Source organism: Triturus cristatus, chromosome 1_2 (genome assembly GCF_964204655.1).
Source record: "Triturus cristatus chromosome 1_2, aTriCri1.1, whole genome shotgun sequence".
Classification (NCBI taxonomy): domain Eukaryota; kingdom Metazoa; phylum Chordata; class Amphibia; order Caudata; family Salamandridae; genus Triturus; species Triturus cristatus.
Window position 1 is genome coordinate 702,664,775 of NC_140580.1, and position 16,647 is coordinate 702,681,421.

Genomic DNA, 16,647 nt, shown 5'->3' on the forward strand with positions numbered 1-16,647 from the left:
TTACAGACTCCGCCTTCTTTTGCTAATAATATGTCTAAAGCAAGGCGGTTCTGCAAAACTATCGTCCTTATCGATAACATCTCTCCATCCACCAGTAACAGCGACTTTTCTGTATTCATTGACAACTCATCAACCACAGTCGCCAATCTTCTAATCTTCACATCATTCAGGACCACATCCAAACTCGGTATCATTGCTCCAAAGATGTCTCCAATCACAGCTCCTGCACTCACGGCTCTCTTTGCTCTCGAATGCCGTCCATTCTCCAAAAGCTCCAAATCCTCTGCATGGTAAATCTTCGGAAAGATAATTCCCAAATAGCATGTACCATACCAATTCGCAGGCAACCTGACATAGGCATTCTTTCCACACACATAATACACAGTTGGAATCACTTGTACAGAGCCTTGCAAAAAGTTCTTAGCAGAATCTTCCATGGTGAAGACATGATCCCACGTACTCTGTCCTACCGGAACCTTTTCATAGTAGGTCTGATAACGCCTCACACACAACTTCCCTCTCTGCTCCTTGTCCAATGCTATGGGACCATAACTCCCTTTGGCTCTGTGTAACCTTTCTTCATCAGTCCAATCTACTGGACTGTCTCCTGTATCTCGTGTTTGTGTTAGTTTTCTATATCTATCTTCTACCTGATCTACAAATTTCTTCTCTACGTCTGACAATGAACAGGTTAAGTTATGCCGATGACCATAAGCCGTATCCAGTTCCAAAGACGGTACGAAATACTTCCGAAGTCTGTCTTCTGACTTATAATAATCATACTTATTCAAATGCTTGTAAGCTGGAACTTCAGGAAGCACTGCATCGTAATTGGAAAAGAAATACTCAAACTGACCTCTGTCATAGAAGATACTAAGCAACAAGCTACAAGAAATTCCATATGTCAGTGGAAGATGGTGATATCTAATACCCTCGACCACTGAGGCAGGTAACTGCATGCACATGTAACAGTCTTTCGCATCCATCGCATCCACGTACTCATATAGCAGCCTCGCATACGCATTAAGCTTGAAATCACCTCTGGACAAATCTATGTGAAATCTACAACTTTCTTCGATTAGTAAAGCTCTTTCAGCTCCTATAATGACCTCCTTTTGGCTAGAAGTGGTAGGTGTAGGTGTTCCCTGTACCTCTACTTCCTGCTCATGTGAAACGATATGTGAAGCTACAACTATTACGATTATAGAAACTATCACTCCACCTACAAGTGTACCTTCTACTAATTTGGATCCACGATGAGTATTTCCAGCATCCATGATCTCGCAAAGTTCTCAAAGTTCTTGGTTTCAGCAGCAAACAATTAAGAGTCTCTTTTCTCCTCCAAACGTCGCTTGCTAATCAGTTCAAATGATACTTCAAGAGCTGGAAATCCCCTTGCAATTGCAGTTCCTTATTTACACAGTCTACAGAAGACTTCCCTAGCCCTCTTTCGCCGTCTTGACGGAAAGTCCCTAAATATTTTCTTCTTCCACTCGGGCCTAGGTTATCTTCTTTTTAGACTTTTATTTACAACAAATTTCACCTTCAGTCCAAAATAAGATCAGCTCCCAGAATCTCTAAAACATGCTGCAAAAGTTCGAGACGAAGCCACACTAATTCCTGATGCGGTGGTACATAACCAAATGTTGGAAAAACCAGCTTCTCCAGGATTAGTTCACGAATTCTGCTCAGACGTGGAGGATTCGGAATAGTGAGAGTCAGTATCCCTTCAATCTCCACTCCCGGAACCAGCAGCAACACATCAACTTTCAAGTTGGGAAATTCGCTGACTAACGTCAAGGGCTTCAGCCTCCCGAGCTCACCACTCCTGGCATCAGTCACAACGTATGTCCACTCCGGTGAAGCATATCTTTGACACGGCACTCTTGTTCTCCTGGATCTTCTCAGACCACCTCGAGCTTGCTCTTCGTCACTCTGTTCAGATTCAGACGTTTCAGAAACTGGAGCAAGATCTCTTTCAGGTGCCAACCTCAGGTTCGGCCGCCTCTGGCTCACGGGCCAAACCTCTTCTGCTTTCGTGGAACTTCTGCTCTCCCTCTGGGTACCCTGTGCACTACTTCCTTCTTTGGCTGAATTTAACTCTACTTCACCCACAGCAATGCTTTCTCCGTCTGAGTCAAATTCGGGGCTCTGATTGACACAACCTCGTTCAGCTCGATCCAGTGCACAACCAACTGCGTCAGCAACCCTCACAGCTTGACTTACCCTCTCAGATGGCCCTGCCACCTCAGCTGAATTTTCATTTACGAGAGGGGCTGTTTCTTCCAAGGGTGCTGGAACTCTGTGGGTATGGGAGGCATGTACCCAGTTCGGCAACCCTCCACACTTCACTGCTGTGTTCGTGACCAGTATTACCTGGTACGGGCCATGCCAACGAACATCCAGGCAGCTCTTCCTCACGTGTTTGCGAACCAGCACCCAATCTCTCGGGCACAGGTTGTGGCACAGGTCACTTGCGGCTGGAACAGTTGCTGCTTGTACCTGCTGAGACACAGAATGGACTACGTCAGCCAGTCCCTTACAGTAGTCGAGAATTAAGTCATCAGTGATGCTAATTAGAGCAGTAGCAGGTATCGCTGGTAATCGCATTGCACTCCCCATCAGGATCTCGTGAGGTGACAACCCCGTTCTCCTATCTGGAACACTACGAAGGCTCATGAGAACCAAGGGCAGTGCATCAGGCCATTTCAGAGATGTCGAAGTGCACACTTTTGCCATCCGTGCTTTCAAAGTTCCATTAACCTGCTACACAATCCCAGAAGCCTCTGGTCGGTAGCTGCAATGTAGTCTCTGATCCACATTCAAAGCAGCACAGAGCCATTTCATGATCTCACTGTGGAAGTGTGTCCCTCCAAAGAGGTCGGAAAACCGAACCTCGGGATGAGCTCCCTCAACAACAATTTAGCTACAGTGAGTGTGTCACACCTAAATGTAGCGAAGCCTCCACCCACCTTGAGAAAACACATACCACGACTAATATGTTCCTCAGCCCATTACACTTTGGCATCTCAATGAAATCCAACTGCATTCTATTGAAAGGCCCTCCTGACCTTCCAATGTAACTCAAAGTTACAGCAGTTCTCTTTCCTGCATTCATCTGTTGACATGTAACACACCTCTAGCATACAGCTTCAGCAACTGCCCGAAACTTCGGATTGTACCATGTTTGTCTAAACACTCGCACCATTGCATCTCTGCCAAGATGTACGGCACCATGTATCTATCTTGCCATTGGGATCAACAAACTTTCCGGCAACACAGCTCGACAATCACTCGAGACCCACACATCCACATCTCCTTTCTCACACCCTGATCTTATTCAGCCATCTCGTTCTTGGTCAGTAACCTCATCTTGCAATCGTTTCAGTTCCTCCCAAGTGTCTGCCATGGCTAACATCATGCTGAGCTCGTTTCTTTCTTGGCTTTCTCCAGTGTGACCTCCTGTAAATATGCATCCTTGTTCTGCACAGAAACGGGCAACCTCATCCGCATAGTTATTACCCAATGAAACAAAATCAGTCCCCCTCCCATGAGCAGAACATTTGACAACTGCAATTTCCTTGGGGCACTATAATGCTTCCAACAATTGGCTCACATATTCCCCATTTCTGATGCGCGAACCTGAAGATGTCATGAAACCTCTCTGTGACCATAGTTGCCCGAAGTCATGAACCACACCAAACCCGTACTGACTGTCAGTGTAGATTGTTATCCGAATCTGATCAGCAGCCAAACAGGCACGGGTCAAAGCAATGATTTCAGCTACTTCTGCGGAGTGTGCTCCCTCTAATCGACCAACATTGTCCCTCAAACATGAACCATCCACAAAGAAAATTTCATCAGGATCAGGGAGCTGTTCGTCAACAATGTCTGGTCTCGGTTTGGTGCATAGTTCAGTCACATCGAGACAATCATGGTCCTCACAATCTTCACCATCTGCATTTGGAAAGGGCATCAATGTTGCGGGGTTCAAAACAGAACACCTCTTCAAAGTCACATTTTCTGCGGCAAGTATAACTTGCTCATAGCGTGTTAATCAATTGTTCGTGAGGTGCTGTGTTTTGGTCCACGTCATCAACAGTTCAACAGAGTGTGGCACATAAACTGTAAGTGGATGTCCCATGACAATACTCTCACTCCTTTCAATACTGACACCTGTTGCAGCAACGGATTTCAGACATCCGGGCAACGCAGAAGCTACTGGATCTAAAGTAGCTGAAAAGTAGACAACTGGTCTACGGACACCTCCATGATTTGAGTCAAAACTGACAATGCGCAACCTTCTCTCTCGCAACAGAATAACGAGAAAGCCTTGTTGTAATTAGGCATTCCCAAAGCTGGAGTGCGACACATAGCCTCTCTCAGCCTTAAAAACGACATTAAGCAGTCGTTGTCCCATGGTACCGGATCACTCACATCCTTGTGTGTCAGCCACTGTAAAGGCTTCGCTTCAAAGGAGAAGTTGGGAATCCATTGGCGACAGTAGCCAACCATCCCCAAGAACATTCTGACTTCTCTCTGTGTGGTAGGCACAGACATGTTCACAATTGCCGCAATGCAATCCGGTGACACCTTCCTCTTGCCCTTCTCAATTCTGTGACCCAAGTACTGCACTTCACTCAGACCGTACAGCAATTTGTTTGGGGACACTTTGTGTCCATTCTCTGCCAAATGATTCAGTAAAGCAATGGTATCAATCCTGCAAGCGTCTTCTGTTTCTGAGGCAACGAGCAAGTCATTGATGTATTGCACCAGAACAGAGTGCTGTGGCAACACAAGACTCTCAAGATTCTTCTTCAAGATCTGATTAAAGATCGATGGACTCTCTGTGTACCCCTGGGGGATACGACACCACGTTAACACACAGTTTTCCAGCCGGAAAGCAAAGAGAAATTGGCTTTCCTCATGGAGTGGGATCGAGAAGAATGCTTGACACAGATCAATCACTGTAAACCACTCAGCTTCACATGGAATCTGAAACAGAATCACAGATGGATTCGGTACCACCGGACAGCATGGAACAACTATCGTGTTGACCTTTCGCAGGTCTTGCACGATCCTGAATTTCCCACTCGGTTTCTGTAGTCCCATGATAGGTGAATTGCATGGGCTACCCATGATCTCCTTCAGAATTCCCTGCTTGATCATAGACTCGATTACAGGTTTGATCCCTGCAATAGTCTCAGGTGACAGATTGTACTGGGGCGTCCTAGGGAATTCTATGTTCTGCTTGACCTGAATCTTCACTGGCTCTACACCTTTGATCAACCCAATTTCTTCTCCGGTGAAGTCCCACACCTCGTGTGACACAGAATCTCTCAAGTCAAGTGGAAGTTACTCCACAGTCAGCGCTGGGTACATTTCTATGCACAGGTGCTGATTTGCAACTTTAAAGGTCGCATCATCATCCTTTGTCTGTACTTCAACTCCCTTCGGTGTGCAGTAGATGGTACAATTTAGTTTCCACAACAGATCTCTTTCTAACAGGCAAACTGGACTCGAGTCACACACCACGAACTGGTGTCGATCTCGGAAAGTTCCTATTCTCACAGGAATTGGCTCTGTCAATGGACTGGTCATTTTCTTGTTTGCTACTCCAACAACTTGGATCGATTGTCCCAAGAGGGGTAGGATAGGGACTACTGCGGATCTCACAGTAGACCGGGTAGCACCAGTGTCAACCAAAAAGGTGGTAGGGTGAACATCAGTATCTGCTTCTACAAATGGTCCCCTCTGGTCTACCTCCAAGACTGCTCCAAGTGTGCAGTCTTCCTACCTTCTCAGGAACCGTCATGCCAACGGATCTGGACTAAACTCCTCATACCCTTCGAACAAGGGCATCTGTTAATAAGTCCGAGCTCCCTGCTGAGCATATTGAACCCTAGGTGGCTGGGGAACTTGTACTTGCAGACTGATCATCCCCCCTTTCATCAACCTTGGTCTAGTCACTGTAGGGACTGCTTCAGGTACAGGTACCTGAAGTATCTCTACTTCCTGTTGAACTTGGTTAATCGTAATCGATTTCAATCTTTATTCTCGGTCTCTTGGACCATCAAAGATAAAAGTACATAAAAAAGAACTTTGAGCATTTAACAATGTTTTAAACAAGTTCAATCAATCAAATACCTTAAAAAAATTCCATATTTCAAAACATTTAAAAGCATTAAAATAATCTTAAAAAGTACACCAGTAAGTTATACTTTAAACTTTATACAGAGGCCCCTGTTTTTAAAATGCGAGATCGAACATGCCACATTGCCATCAGATACTTTGATAATGCAAAAACGATCGGGGGTGACAAATCAGTTTTGAGAATTCTGAATGCCTGTGAGTAATTCCTAAAGCCCATGTTTTTAAGAATAGGTAAAAGCCAATATTTCCTCGCTCTTTGATAAGCTTTACAGAAGAGAGTCACGTGTAAATCATTCTCATGAGGGTATGTGCAGGCAGGACACAGCTCTACCCCCGGGGGCCTAAACCAGGAACTCGTAAAGGCCCTCAGTGGGAGAGATCCGTATCTCCATTGTAGGTATAACTTTCTTGCCAGCACAGGACCCATTCCATCCAGTACACTTTCCATTTTATAGGAATCTTTCAATTGTATAAATGCGTAGGTTAAAGATCCCATCCGTGTATTGGCTATACTATTTGACAATTTCAACTGATAGTATAATTGTGAAAGTGCCTTCCTAGAAATCCTGTTACATGAGTTTAGAGGGTCGATCCAAAGTTCGGAAAGACCTAGACTTTCACATGTACTCCTTATATATTTTAGCCATGGGATTCTAGAAATGATTGGTAAGGCCATGAACTCTTGGAGCTCTTTTCTATAATCCTCGAGGTCTTGGCTGCTCCATATTCTTCGCCAAAGGGCCAGGGGCTTAAGTCCTAGCTCCTCGGCGATTGGCCTTAGGCCTAGATCCAGTCTTAGGGGCACCAGTGGGGTACTCGAGGGAAGGGCCGCTAACTGCCTGAGGAACCTGTTCTCAGTTGTTGTTAAATTATCTGTAGATACATGGCCCCAGAGCTCCGCCCCATAAACAACTGAACCCCGTGCTTGAGATTTGTAGATCTGTATCATAGGGCCCAGAGGGCGATATATGGATTTACCCACCATTCTTAGAATTCCCCCCGTCTTCTGCGATAGTTTCAAATTTGCCCTAGCCAAATGGGTCCCCCATGTCATTTTCTCATTCAGGGTAACCCCCAAATATTCAAATGTTGTGACCCTCTCCAGTCTCACCTTACCTAAGAGAGGGTTTGGACGTGTTGAAGGTGTTGGGTTCAGAATCATGAACTTTGTTTTGGAGGCGTTAATTTCTAAACCCCTCTCAATACAAAATTCCAAAAACCCGTCCACTATCCTTTGAATTCCCATGGGGGATTTGGAGAGCAGCAGGGTGTCGTCTGCAAAGATTACAGCGGGCACCCTGCTGCCGTTTAATTTAGGAGCATCAATGTCATTTATCCTAGACAAGTGGGCGATTACCCCGTTGACAAAGAGGCAGAACAGGGTGGGTGCTAATACACATCCCTGTCTCACCCCCCTATCAACGGGGAATCTTTCTGTTAAGCCTCCCATCCTGCCACACCTGACCTGCGCAAAGTTATTCTGGTGTAATTTAATCAGTATGGCTAGGATGTCATGCGGGACTCCCATATCACCCAGGACGTTCCAAAGTTTTGATCTAGGCACCAGGTCGAAGGCAGCCCTTAGATCCACGAATACCGTGTACAGGCTGCCCCCTTCCAAATGCGCAGTCCTCCAATATATGAGACTAAGGCGAAAAATTTGATCAATGGTGGATACCCCCTTCCTAAACCCAGCCTGATAAGGGCTCATGGTAGCGGTGTCCTCTATCCAATTCTGCAGACGGTCGAGAATAACCCTCCCAAAAAGCTTTTGCGACACGTCTATCAAGCTAATGGGTCTGTAGTTGGATGGGAGCAGGGGGGAGCCTTTTTTAAAAATCGGGACCACCTCTGCGCCCAGCCAAGTACAAGGTATTTCCATGCCCTTTAAAATCGCATTAAACAACACCATAAAATAAGGGGCCCATATATCTGGCTCTTGCCTGAAGAGATCACCTGGGAGACCATCCAGACCAGGTGCCTTTCCCGCTGACAAGCCTGATATAGCAAGCTGGAGTTCCCTTATAGTAAATGGATCCCCTTCCTTGCAATTACGGACCTGCGGGATAATACTAGTGCTACCGTTGCCTGGCACCTCTGAGTATAGTGACTGAAAGTGCTCCTGCCAGGCTTTTGGAGAAATATTTGGCTCTATAGCCGAGACAAGTTCCTCAGAGCCAGAATTCACAATTCTCCAGAACTTCCGCGAGTCCATAGAGGCTAGAGCACTTGCAATTCTCTCCCATTTGTTCTGGTCCCACTCGAGCTTGGCATTAGTAATTAATTTCTTATATTCATGTCTCTTGTTTTGTATCTCCGACCTGCTATTGCGGTTCTTGATACTCGACAAGAGATCCTTCCTTGCCCTACGACACGCCACATTGAACCAAGTGGGGTGGTTCCTTCCTCTGCCCCTCCTAGGACCATTATTGAATAACTCCGAAGATAGGGTCTTTACGAGTTCTTCATGGAGTAGCCATATTTGATTGTTATTAGCCCCTGTACTAGGTTCAACACCCAAGAGCGCCATTTTTTCCAAAGTGGGAATGAGGCTATTATAAAGCCGAGGTAATTTGTCTACACATGTTACTAATTTTTCCCACTTAATTCTTCTCCTGTTATTTTCTACGACCAGGTCGGGGTGTATCTTGTGATGTTCTCCTTCCCCACGACCCCGGCCGGGGAGAAGAAAGTCCAATTCTAGGGCGTTGTGGTCGCTGTCTTCTCTGTCGGTGACCTTAAAATCAACGACATGTGGCCATGAGGAGAGTTGCACTAAAATGTAATCAAGTCTTGACTCCCTGCCCTTCCGATTAAATGTGGGTTTACTCGGGATATCAGACTTGGCTCGCCCGTTACAAGCCCTAAGTCCATGTCTCAAGGTTAGGGCTGTAATCTGTACTGCCAGCGGGCTCCAAGCTTTTGGGGGAATAGATTCGATCAGTGGGACTTGCCATCTTGCCTCTTCCTCTAGACTTGCCCCATCTAAAAGACCGGGTAGGGGTTCATAGTGTGAGTTCAAATCCCCTCCCACAATGAATGGGAACCCAGGGGGCAGTTCAGCTAAAAGGTCTGTGAGCTTGTCAATAGTAGGCGATTCCTGCGAGGTTGGAACCGGTCTCGAATAGACATTCACCACCGCTAGTCTGCAGTGGTAGGACCATTCCAATAAAACCACTAGAATATCATCTGAGGCCACAGGGAATTGTGTTGCTTTACATCCCAAATGGGCAGCAACCCACGTTTCAAGACCGCCTGATGGCCGCCCCCTACCGCCCCATTTAGCGGGGATAGAAAATACAGCGAAACCCTGCCTCTCATGTACCTCTCTCTCCCAGGTTTCCTGGAACATACAGAGGTCTTTGGTAACAGTATATTCAGTCCATTCATTACAATCAGACTTGTTTCCCAAACCCGCGACGTTCCACGATAAAATTTTGAGTGGCAAGGATCTGTCACTCCGGGAGATATTACGGGTACAATCATTCCCTTTGTTGTTACTCATGGTCTCTCTATGCGATAGAGGCATACTTATTTGTCCCTTTGCATCCTGGGATGTATTGCTGGTGGGGTTACTCAGGGGGACGTAATGTTCCAGGTCGGTGGGGTGCTCTAGTTCTTGATTTATTTCATCCTCAATCTCCTGTGCTACAGGATTAGACTTCCCGCTGCGGTCTGCGGGCAGTCAATCGACCATTTCTAAAGTGCTGTAGCTATTCCAGGTTGGAAGATGGAATTGGTGGTGGGGCCTCCGGGAGGGATAATTGTGCTCACCTGCACCCCAGTTGCCTCCTTTCCCATGATAAATTTCCCAGCCCTCTTCGGCCATGTTGGGAGTGTGGTGGGCAGACTCCTCTCTTCGAGGGTTGGATGATGCTCTCCATCCTCTAAATGGACCCCCTCCCAATCTCTCTGGGTAGGAGTGGACTGTGTTGAGATCGGGATGCCCTTGATGTTGTCTACTAGGGTGGTGGAACACTCCCCTTACATTTTGGGCTCCCCACCCAACCTGTCTTTGCATCTGGGTCTCCCAAATCTCACCTTCCCTATTGTGTGTCCGTGGAGGATAGAAGAAAGAGAGGGGTAGGGATTGAATGGTCGTTCCCTCTTCACTTGCAGCCCATCCATTAATATAACGGACTGTCCTTGGGTCTTTAAAATTGACTATGATACAGTCACCGTTAATAGATTTGGTTAGACTGCCCAGCCACGAGACCCTTCGTACCATTAGAACGGGGCTGGAAATACCTTCAGGTAGCGGTCTATAGGTACATAACCAATTGATCACCTTATTTTTAAGGGAAAGAGTAGATTCATTAGTGGAAGCATTCAGTTCTGGCACTCCTACCAGTACAACGGTATATGGGGCTGCCTCTGGTAGTAGGTTTATTAACCCAGGGTTTGGCCTCTTCTTCGCTCCCTCTCCCAATGGGTCCACATTATTCAATAGTTCACTAGGGGCGGGGTTGCTTTGCCCGCATCTGCTAACCCTTATTAGAGGGGAGGATGGGTGATTAAGCTGGTCTGTATGGTTTTTTTGAACGACTGCCCTCGATTTTGTATTGGTGTTTGTCGGCGGGGTGGGTAGTGCCTGCTGTATTGAGTGTGCGGGGCTTTTGGCCTGATTATTAAGCTGAGGGCGGCCAATTTTTGTAACCCCGTTAGGACCCTTTGTTCCACCCCTGTTTGCTGGTTTCAAACTATCAGCTAGTTGTACTGTCGATTTCTCAATAGCCACCAACCTAGCTTCTATTTTTATCAGTCTTTCCTCAAGTGGGCTAAGGAGTTTCCTGATAAGGGTGCCGATGTCAGCTAGGGTAATGTCCTCTTCAACAGACTCACATGGATTTAAATCGGGATGGTTGTTTGTCTCCCCTATTACATTGGAGCTGGTATGCCCAGCTCTGCCCTTTTGTAGGATTTCCCTGTCATTCAAAACGGAGCTTCTTGTTGACGAGCTGGTGCAAGGTTTTATGGGAGTTAATTTGCGCACCCTCCTGGTCTTAGATCCTCCGCTCTTTTTGGGGATAGCTCCTTCCCTAATCCCCTTTTGCTTATTCACTTTAGCAGTTTTAGAGTTGGGATTATCCCTATTAGTCACGGGGCTTTGATTTATAGATTTAGGGAGGGGTTGAGCAGGCGGGAGGGTTAACATGCTGAAATCAATAGAGTCACTAGGGTCCTTTCGACTTGACTGTGAGGTGTAATTTAATATATCTGGGGACCCAGTGAGATTATTCGTGTCATCCCCCCCTGTGCCCTCCCCCCCTGTGTCCAACACAATCAATTCAGAGCTTACCACAGGAGATTTTGCCTGTGCCAGAGGACCCATGGACGATCTCCGCACCCAGTCCAGTTCTTGAGAGATTCGTCTTTCCAGTAACGTAATGTCCTCTATTAGCAACGACCCAGCTTTTACAAAGTATTTGTCCAGTGTACCCTTGGAGGTCGATGCGCCAGCCATGGCGCTTTTGCTTCTGGTTTCAATTGGTGGCATCCCTGCAGACACGTACCAGTAGTGACCCTCTGTGTCTACTGGTAGATTTGGAAGATCCAGGGGGAGTGGCCCAGGCCCGACCTCTCCCGTCCTCTAACGGCTGCGACCGCGCGCGTACCGCTAGCGCGTGTTTGCTTGGCCCTTACTATAGGAGAGGGGGCGTGTAGGAGGCGGGGCAGGGAAGAGGCTCCAGGTGTGCTCGTGGAGGTTGTAGGCGTGCACCCTGGACCTCGCAGTCCCGTCCGGTGTTCCGGTCCGCCGATACCCCCCTGCAACTGTGAAATGTCCTGGCTGGTTCAAGGGTCAAAGTCGGTGTCCCAACGTGCTCCTCCAGGAGCTGGCAATAAATACTCGAAGCCTCCGAGCGGCACCCGCAAAGCGGGGGCCACGAGGCGTGGGTTTAGCGGAGGCGGGGCAGGGAAGAGGCTCCAGGTGTGCTCGTGGAGGTTGTAGGCGTGCACCCTGGACCTCGCAGTCCCGTCCGGTGTTCCGGTCCGCCGATACCCCCCTGCAACTGTGAAATGTCCTGGCTGGTTCAAGGGTCAAAGTCGGTGTCCCAACGTGCTCCTCCAGGAGCTGGCAATAAATACTCGAAGCCTCCGAGCGGCACCCGCAAAGCGGGGGCCGCGAGGCGTGGGTTTAGCGGAGGCGGGGCAGGGAAGAGGCTCCAGGTGTGCTCGTGGAGGTTGTAGGCGTGCACCCTGGACCTCGCAGTCCCGTCCGGTGTTCCGGTCCGCCGATACCCCCCTGCAACTGTGAAATGTCCTGGCTGGTTCAAGGGTCAAAGTCGGTGTTCGTATCCAACAGAAGAACTTTTCCCCAACAGAGTACTAAGGCAGGTTCAGTATGCAGCGCGAGGCTCCAAAGAAAAGAACAGTCACAGCAAAGTCTCTCATTCAGGCATGAGTGAATGCAGGATTGAAACAATAAAGTTCTGCTATTCAACACCACAAAAAATAAACTCTGTTCATGAGTTGGCCTTTAGGGATAAAAAAAAGCAGCAGAAAACGATTATTCCTCCGAAAGTTGTAGAGCTTTCTTTGAGAGTCAAAGGGCAACTGAAAGGACGACTAGAAACAGATATTGAGGCGGGCTTTACTTCAGGGAAGCCTCTGGGTCGTCAATTGTACGCTAATATCAGGAAGGTTGTAGCGTGTTTTGGAAGTCCCGGTTCTTTCAAATAAAATAATAAAAAAATAAACACGCGCGCAGCGCGTGTAACGTACCCGTAGCAGCTGGTGTCTTTGAGATTGTGGCCGCGTCTGGTTAATCAGATTCAATGGGCACTCATGCTTCCAATGTCCAATCTGGTGACAAAGATGACACGCAGTGTTCTTCTTCAATGTCGCCACATCCACTCCTGTCTTGGGATCAACTGACTTTGGTCTTCCCTGACCTTGGACATTCTGGTTTCCTCCTTGGTTATTTCCCTGTCTCCTTCCCAACGTCCCTCCGGTAGGCTGAACTTGAGCCGTTTGCATCTGAACAAGCATCAAATTGTCTTTCAACTTCCTGTGCTTCGAATCTATCTCATCACTGCAGTATCTGGCATACCGCAAAATCTCATCCACCGGCTAGTTCTGCCAACAGATCAGATGTTGCTGTATCATGAGACTAACTTCTGGCCTCAACCCTAACACAAACTTCGAAACAAGCTGTCCCATATCTTTTGTATCTAAGGTATTTAATCCACTGTACTGTTTGAAGGCCTGCAAGAGGCATTCATAGTACTCGTGCACCGTCTCTTTTGGTTCTTGGACTGTCTGATCTATCTTAACCCAATCAATATCCTGAGGCAAAATCTTCGATTTTATCCACGTGATCACTTGCTCAAACTTTTTCACAACTATGGGTGACGGACCATTCGTGATAGGATTCCTCTCTGGCTCTGAAGTCGGCCATTCAACAGCAATCTTACATGCGGACCATAAATCCCCTGGAACCACGATGTCAAACAACGTGTTCAAATCAATCCACAACACTTTTGAGATCTTGACAAAGCGATCAACCTGCTTATACCATTCTACAAGCTTCTCCCTCAGCCGAGGGAAATCGTTCGTAAATGCAGCCAAATCACCCCTACTCCAAGTCACATGCACATACCCTCCATTCTGTACCTCTCGTAAAGGGAAATTCCCTATGCCTACCGTCCCTCCACGTGGAGGTGGCATCTCTCATACCATCTTTTTGGATCTCTTCTTCTTGGACCATCTTTCTTTCCATTTTATCAAGCATAATCCATGCACGCATCGCTATAATCAAATCTCTGATATGGGTTCTCAGCCCCATGACCCTTTTCTCTTCCAGTTCTTGGTCACCATACTGCAACCTATGGTTTCCCTGTAATAACTTTGTTTTGGACAAATCCACCTCATAATTCTTGGCCAACTCTGTCAATTTCTCATGTGCAGTTCTTGCCTTGCGAGTCATATCCTTCGCTACAAAAAGTAACTCATCTTGTTCATACATGTATATCCTTTCAAGAGGCAAATTTCCATTTATTATTTCATCTACTTCTGCTTTCAATCTCACTACATCTAACATCCTCGCCTTCATGGCGGCTTTCAATATTTCTCGGCAAGCTGCACCACTCCATTCATCATAATCGCAGCTTTGATCTCAAGATCTACTCTCTTCTGTCATGTTCCTAGAGACAGGTCTGTTTCCTGAATTACCTTGATCCTCACTCTCTACAGTTCTCTTACACTGATTCCTCGCAGGCGGTACTACATTCTCAGATCTGATCTTGACTCGGCCAAAGACCTTGGTCTTATCGGTCTCGCATCCACCTGTCCCCTAGAGGAGTCTGCGGTGGCTGGCAATGGCGTACTCCATTCTATAGGTCTCGGAGCCTGTTCCATCTCGTTCGCTGTCCCGTTTCCATCAACGACACTCCTTGATCCAGCAGCTGGCTGTGCTAGACTACGACTCTCTCTTGGTCTGGGTCGTAAACCGAAACAATGGGCCCAATGGTAACCGGAACTTTTAAAGCCTCCGGTAACCTCACACCTCTCCCATCTTCGGTACTTGTTACAGACCGAATTCTCATGTCTTCCGTTCCTGTCGATATTTTCCCTACTACTCTCACCTCTGACTGAGTCTGTAATTCACTAGTCCCTTCCGCTGGAGCCGACTTTCCTTCATAAGAATCTGGATTGAATGGAGGCGGTCTTTCGGACAACAACCTCTCTACCAAGCTGACATCCGTATCACTATCATCCTCATCTACGCTCTTTGCCTTCGTACTGTCTGTTTTCTCTAGTAGCGGGTACAATCTATCCCCCTCAATTGTTTCCACTCTCCACCTCTTCTCTAGTGCGTCCCTCCTCGCATCCTGGAATGCCCTGATTGACTTCTTCACTCTTTCTTGACTTCGATCTCTTTTCCTGTCATATGCTGCTCTGATCCATGCATGCAATGCCTCAAACTGAGTTGGTCTAGGCAGAGGTCGCAAAGAAGACATCACAGATTTCAACTGATACAACACATCCAACCTGAAAGTACCATATCGTGGGAAAGTCAGTTCTCCCTCACCATGAGTCATTTTATGCCAATTTTCAAGCCAAATTATAGTATGCAATCCCACATTCTTTGCCATATAATGTGTTCGAGTATCCTCAGGAGGGGCTTCTTCTCCCCCTCGAGTAACCACATGTTTGTCACCTCTACATAATTCTCAGAAAACCTTAAAACATTTCATGATGAACAAGTTTTTGATCGCGCACAATGTTTTCGTTCACTTCCTGATGTCAATCCACCAATAGCAGCGCGACTCACACCAACCGACCTATCGCAGCGTGACACCTTCTGACGTCACACTTCCTCCGCTCGCAGCAGTTCCCTCCTTCACAATCCCCTTCTCACCCTTGCGTTCATCCCATTCACACTCTGAAGTAATTATCTGTCTATGAAACGACCAGACAATCACTTCTCTGACTGCCTACGACAGTCTCTCGAAATTGTTGACTTCAAACCTGGCAACTGTCTGTCCGCGAAATGACTGGACAATCGCCTCAACTGATAGGCTTCAAACACTCAATGTTCCACATGCAACAACCCACGACCAGCGTCGGTTACTCACGCACTCACGCATTCGCTCCCCCTATCTCAGTCTGGGTAATTGATGACGTCTCACAATTCCCTTTCAATGGTCAACAAAATTTACCTTGGGTATCTTCTACACCACAACTTCTCAGACTACTGGTCGAGTCTAAGAAACCCCGGGCTGCTCGCACTCACAGCCTGATCTCACAATCACTCAACTCTCATTTCTTAGCACATAATCGACAAGATCAAATCTTAACCGAAAGGACCACTGAATCTCAAATTTTAGGGATTTATTACAAAGCGAAAAATAAATGCACATACAAACACCTCAGCACGAAGTTAAGGAAATTAATGGGCACTAATACAAAGAATATTCTACGCAGAAGTCTCATCCGACTCAGAATAAGAAGAATTGTTAGCTCCAATAGCATAAGGCAAGCAATGATCACTCCAATCTCTATGTTAGAAGTCATTTACCTAAAAAGGAATTCAGTTATTCTATCCCTACTCTATCTCTAAGGTGACATCCCTACTTAGCATTATCCCAGGCAAGAGTAAAAAGGTTACAGACAGTACAAAATCCAAAGGTCTAAAACATAGATTAGAAAAAAATGTGCTAGAAAAGCTACAGTCAAATAGTTATCAAATATTCAGCATGATGAAGCATGTCACCTTTGTGGTGAGTGAGGGATTTGGTCCTAAAAAGAGAAATGCCTTGTGGCGCGTCTAGGTGTGTTCTTCGTGACTTTCTGAATATTTGATAACTATTTGATTGTAGCTTTTCTAGCACATTTTTTTCTAATCTATGTTTTAGACCTTTGGATTTTGTACTGTTTGTAGCTAACAATTGGGGAATAAATCCATTGTGGTCTTTAAATTTCCCTAAGACCCTCCTGTTAGAATCTGTTTTGGTTTTGTAAGAGTAAAAAGGTGTCAGAAGTGAAGACTTC

General features: G+C 46.6%; 1 protein-coding gene across 1 annotated transcript in view; it reads right to left on the reverse strand.

The window, feature by feature from the left end:
- Positions 1 to 1,545: 1,545 nt before the first annotated feature.
- The window catches only part of LOC146867864 (uncharacterized), a 179,653-nt gene continuing 164,551 nt past the window's right edge, over positions 1,546 to 16,647 (reverse strand). The window contains exon 2 of the mRNA XM_085623792.1: positions 1,546 to 2,505. Coding sequence (XP_085479918.1) covers positions 1,546 to 2,505 — 960 coding nt within the window. The remainder of the gene's footprint in view (positions 2,506 to 16,647) is intronic.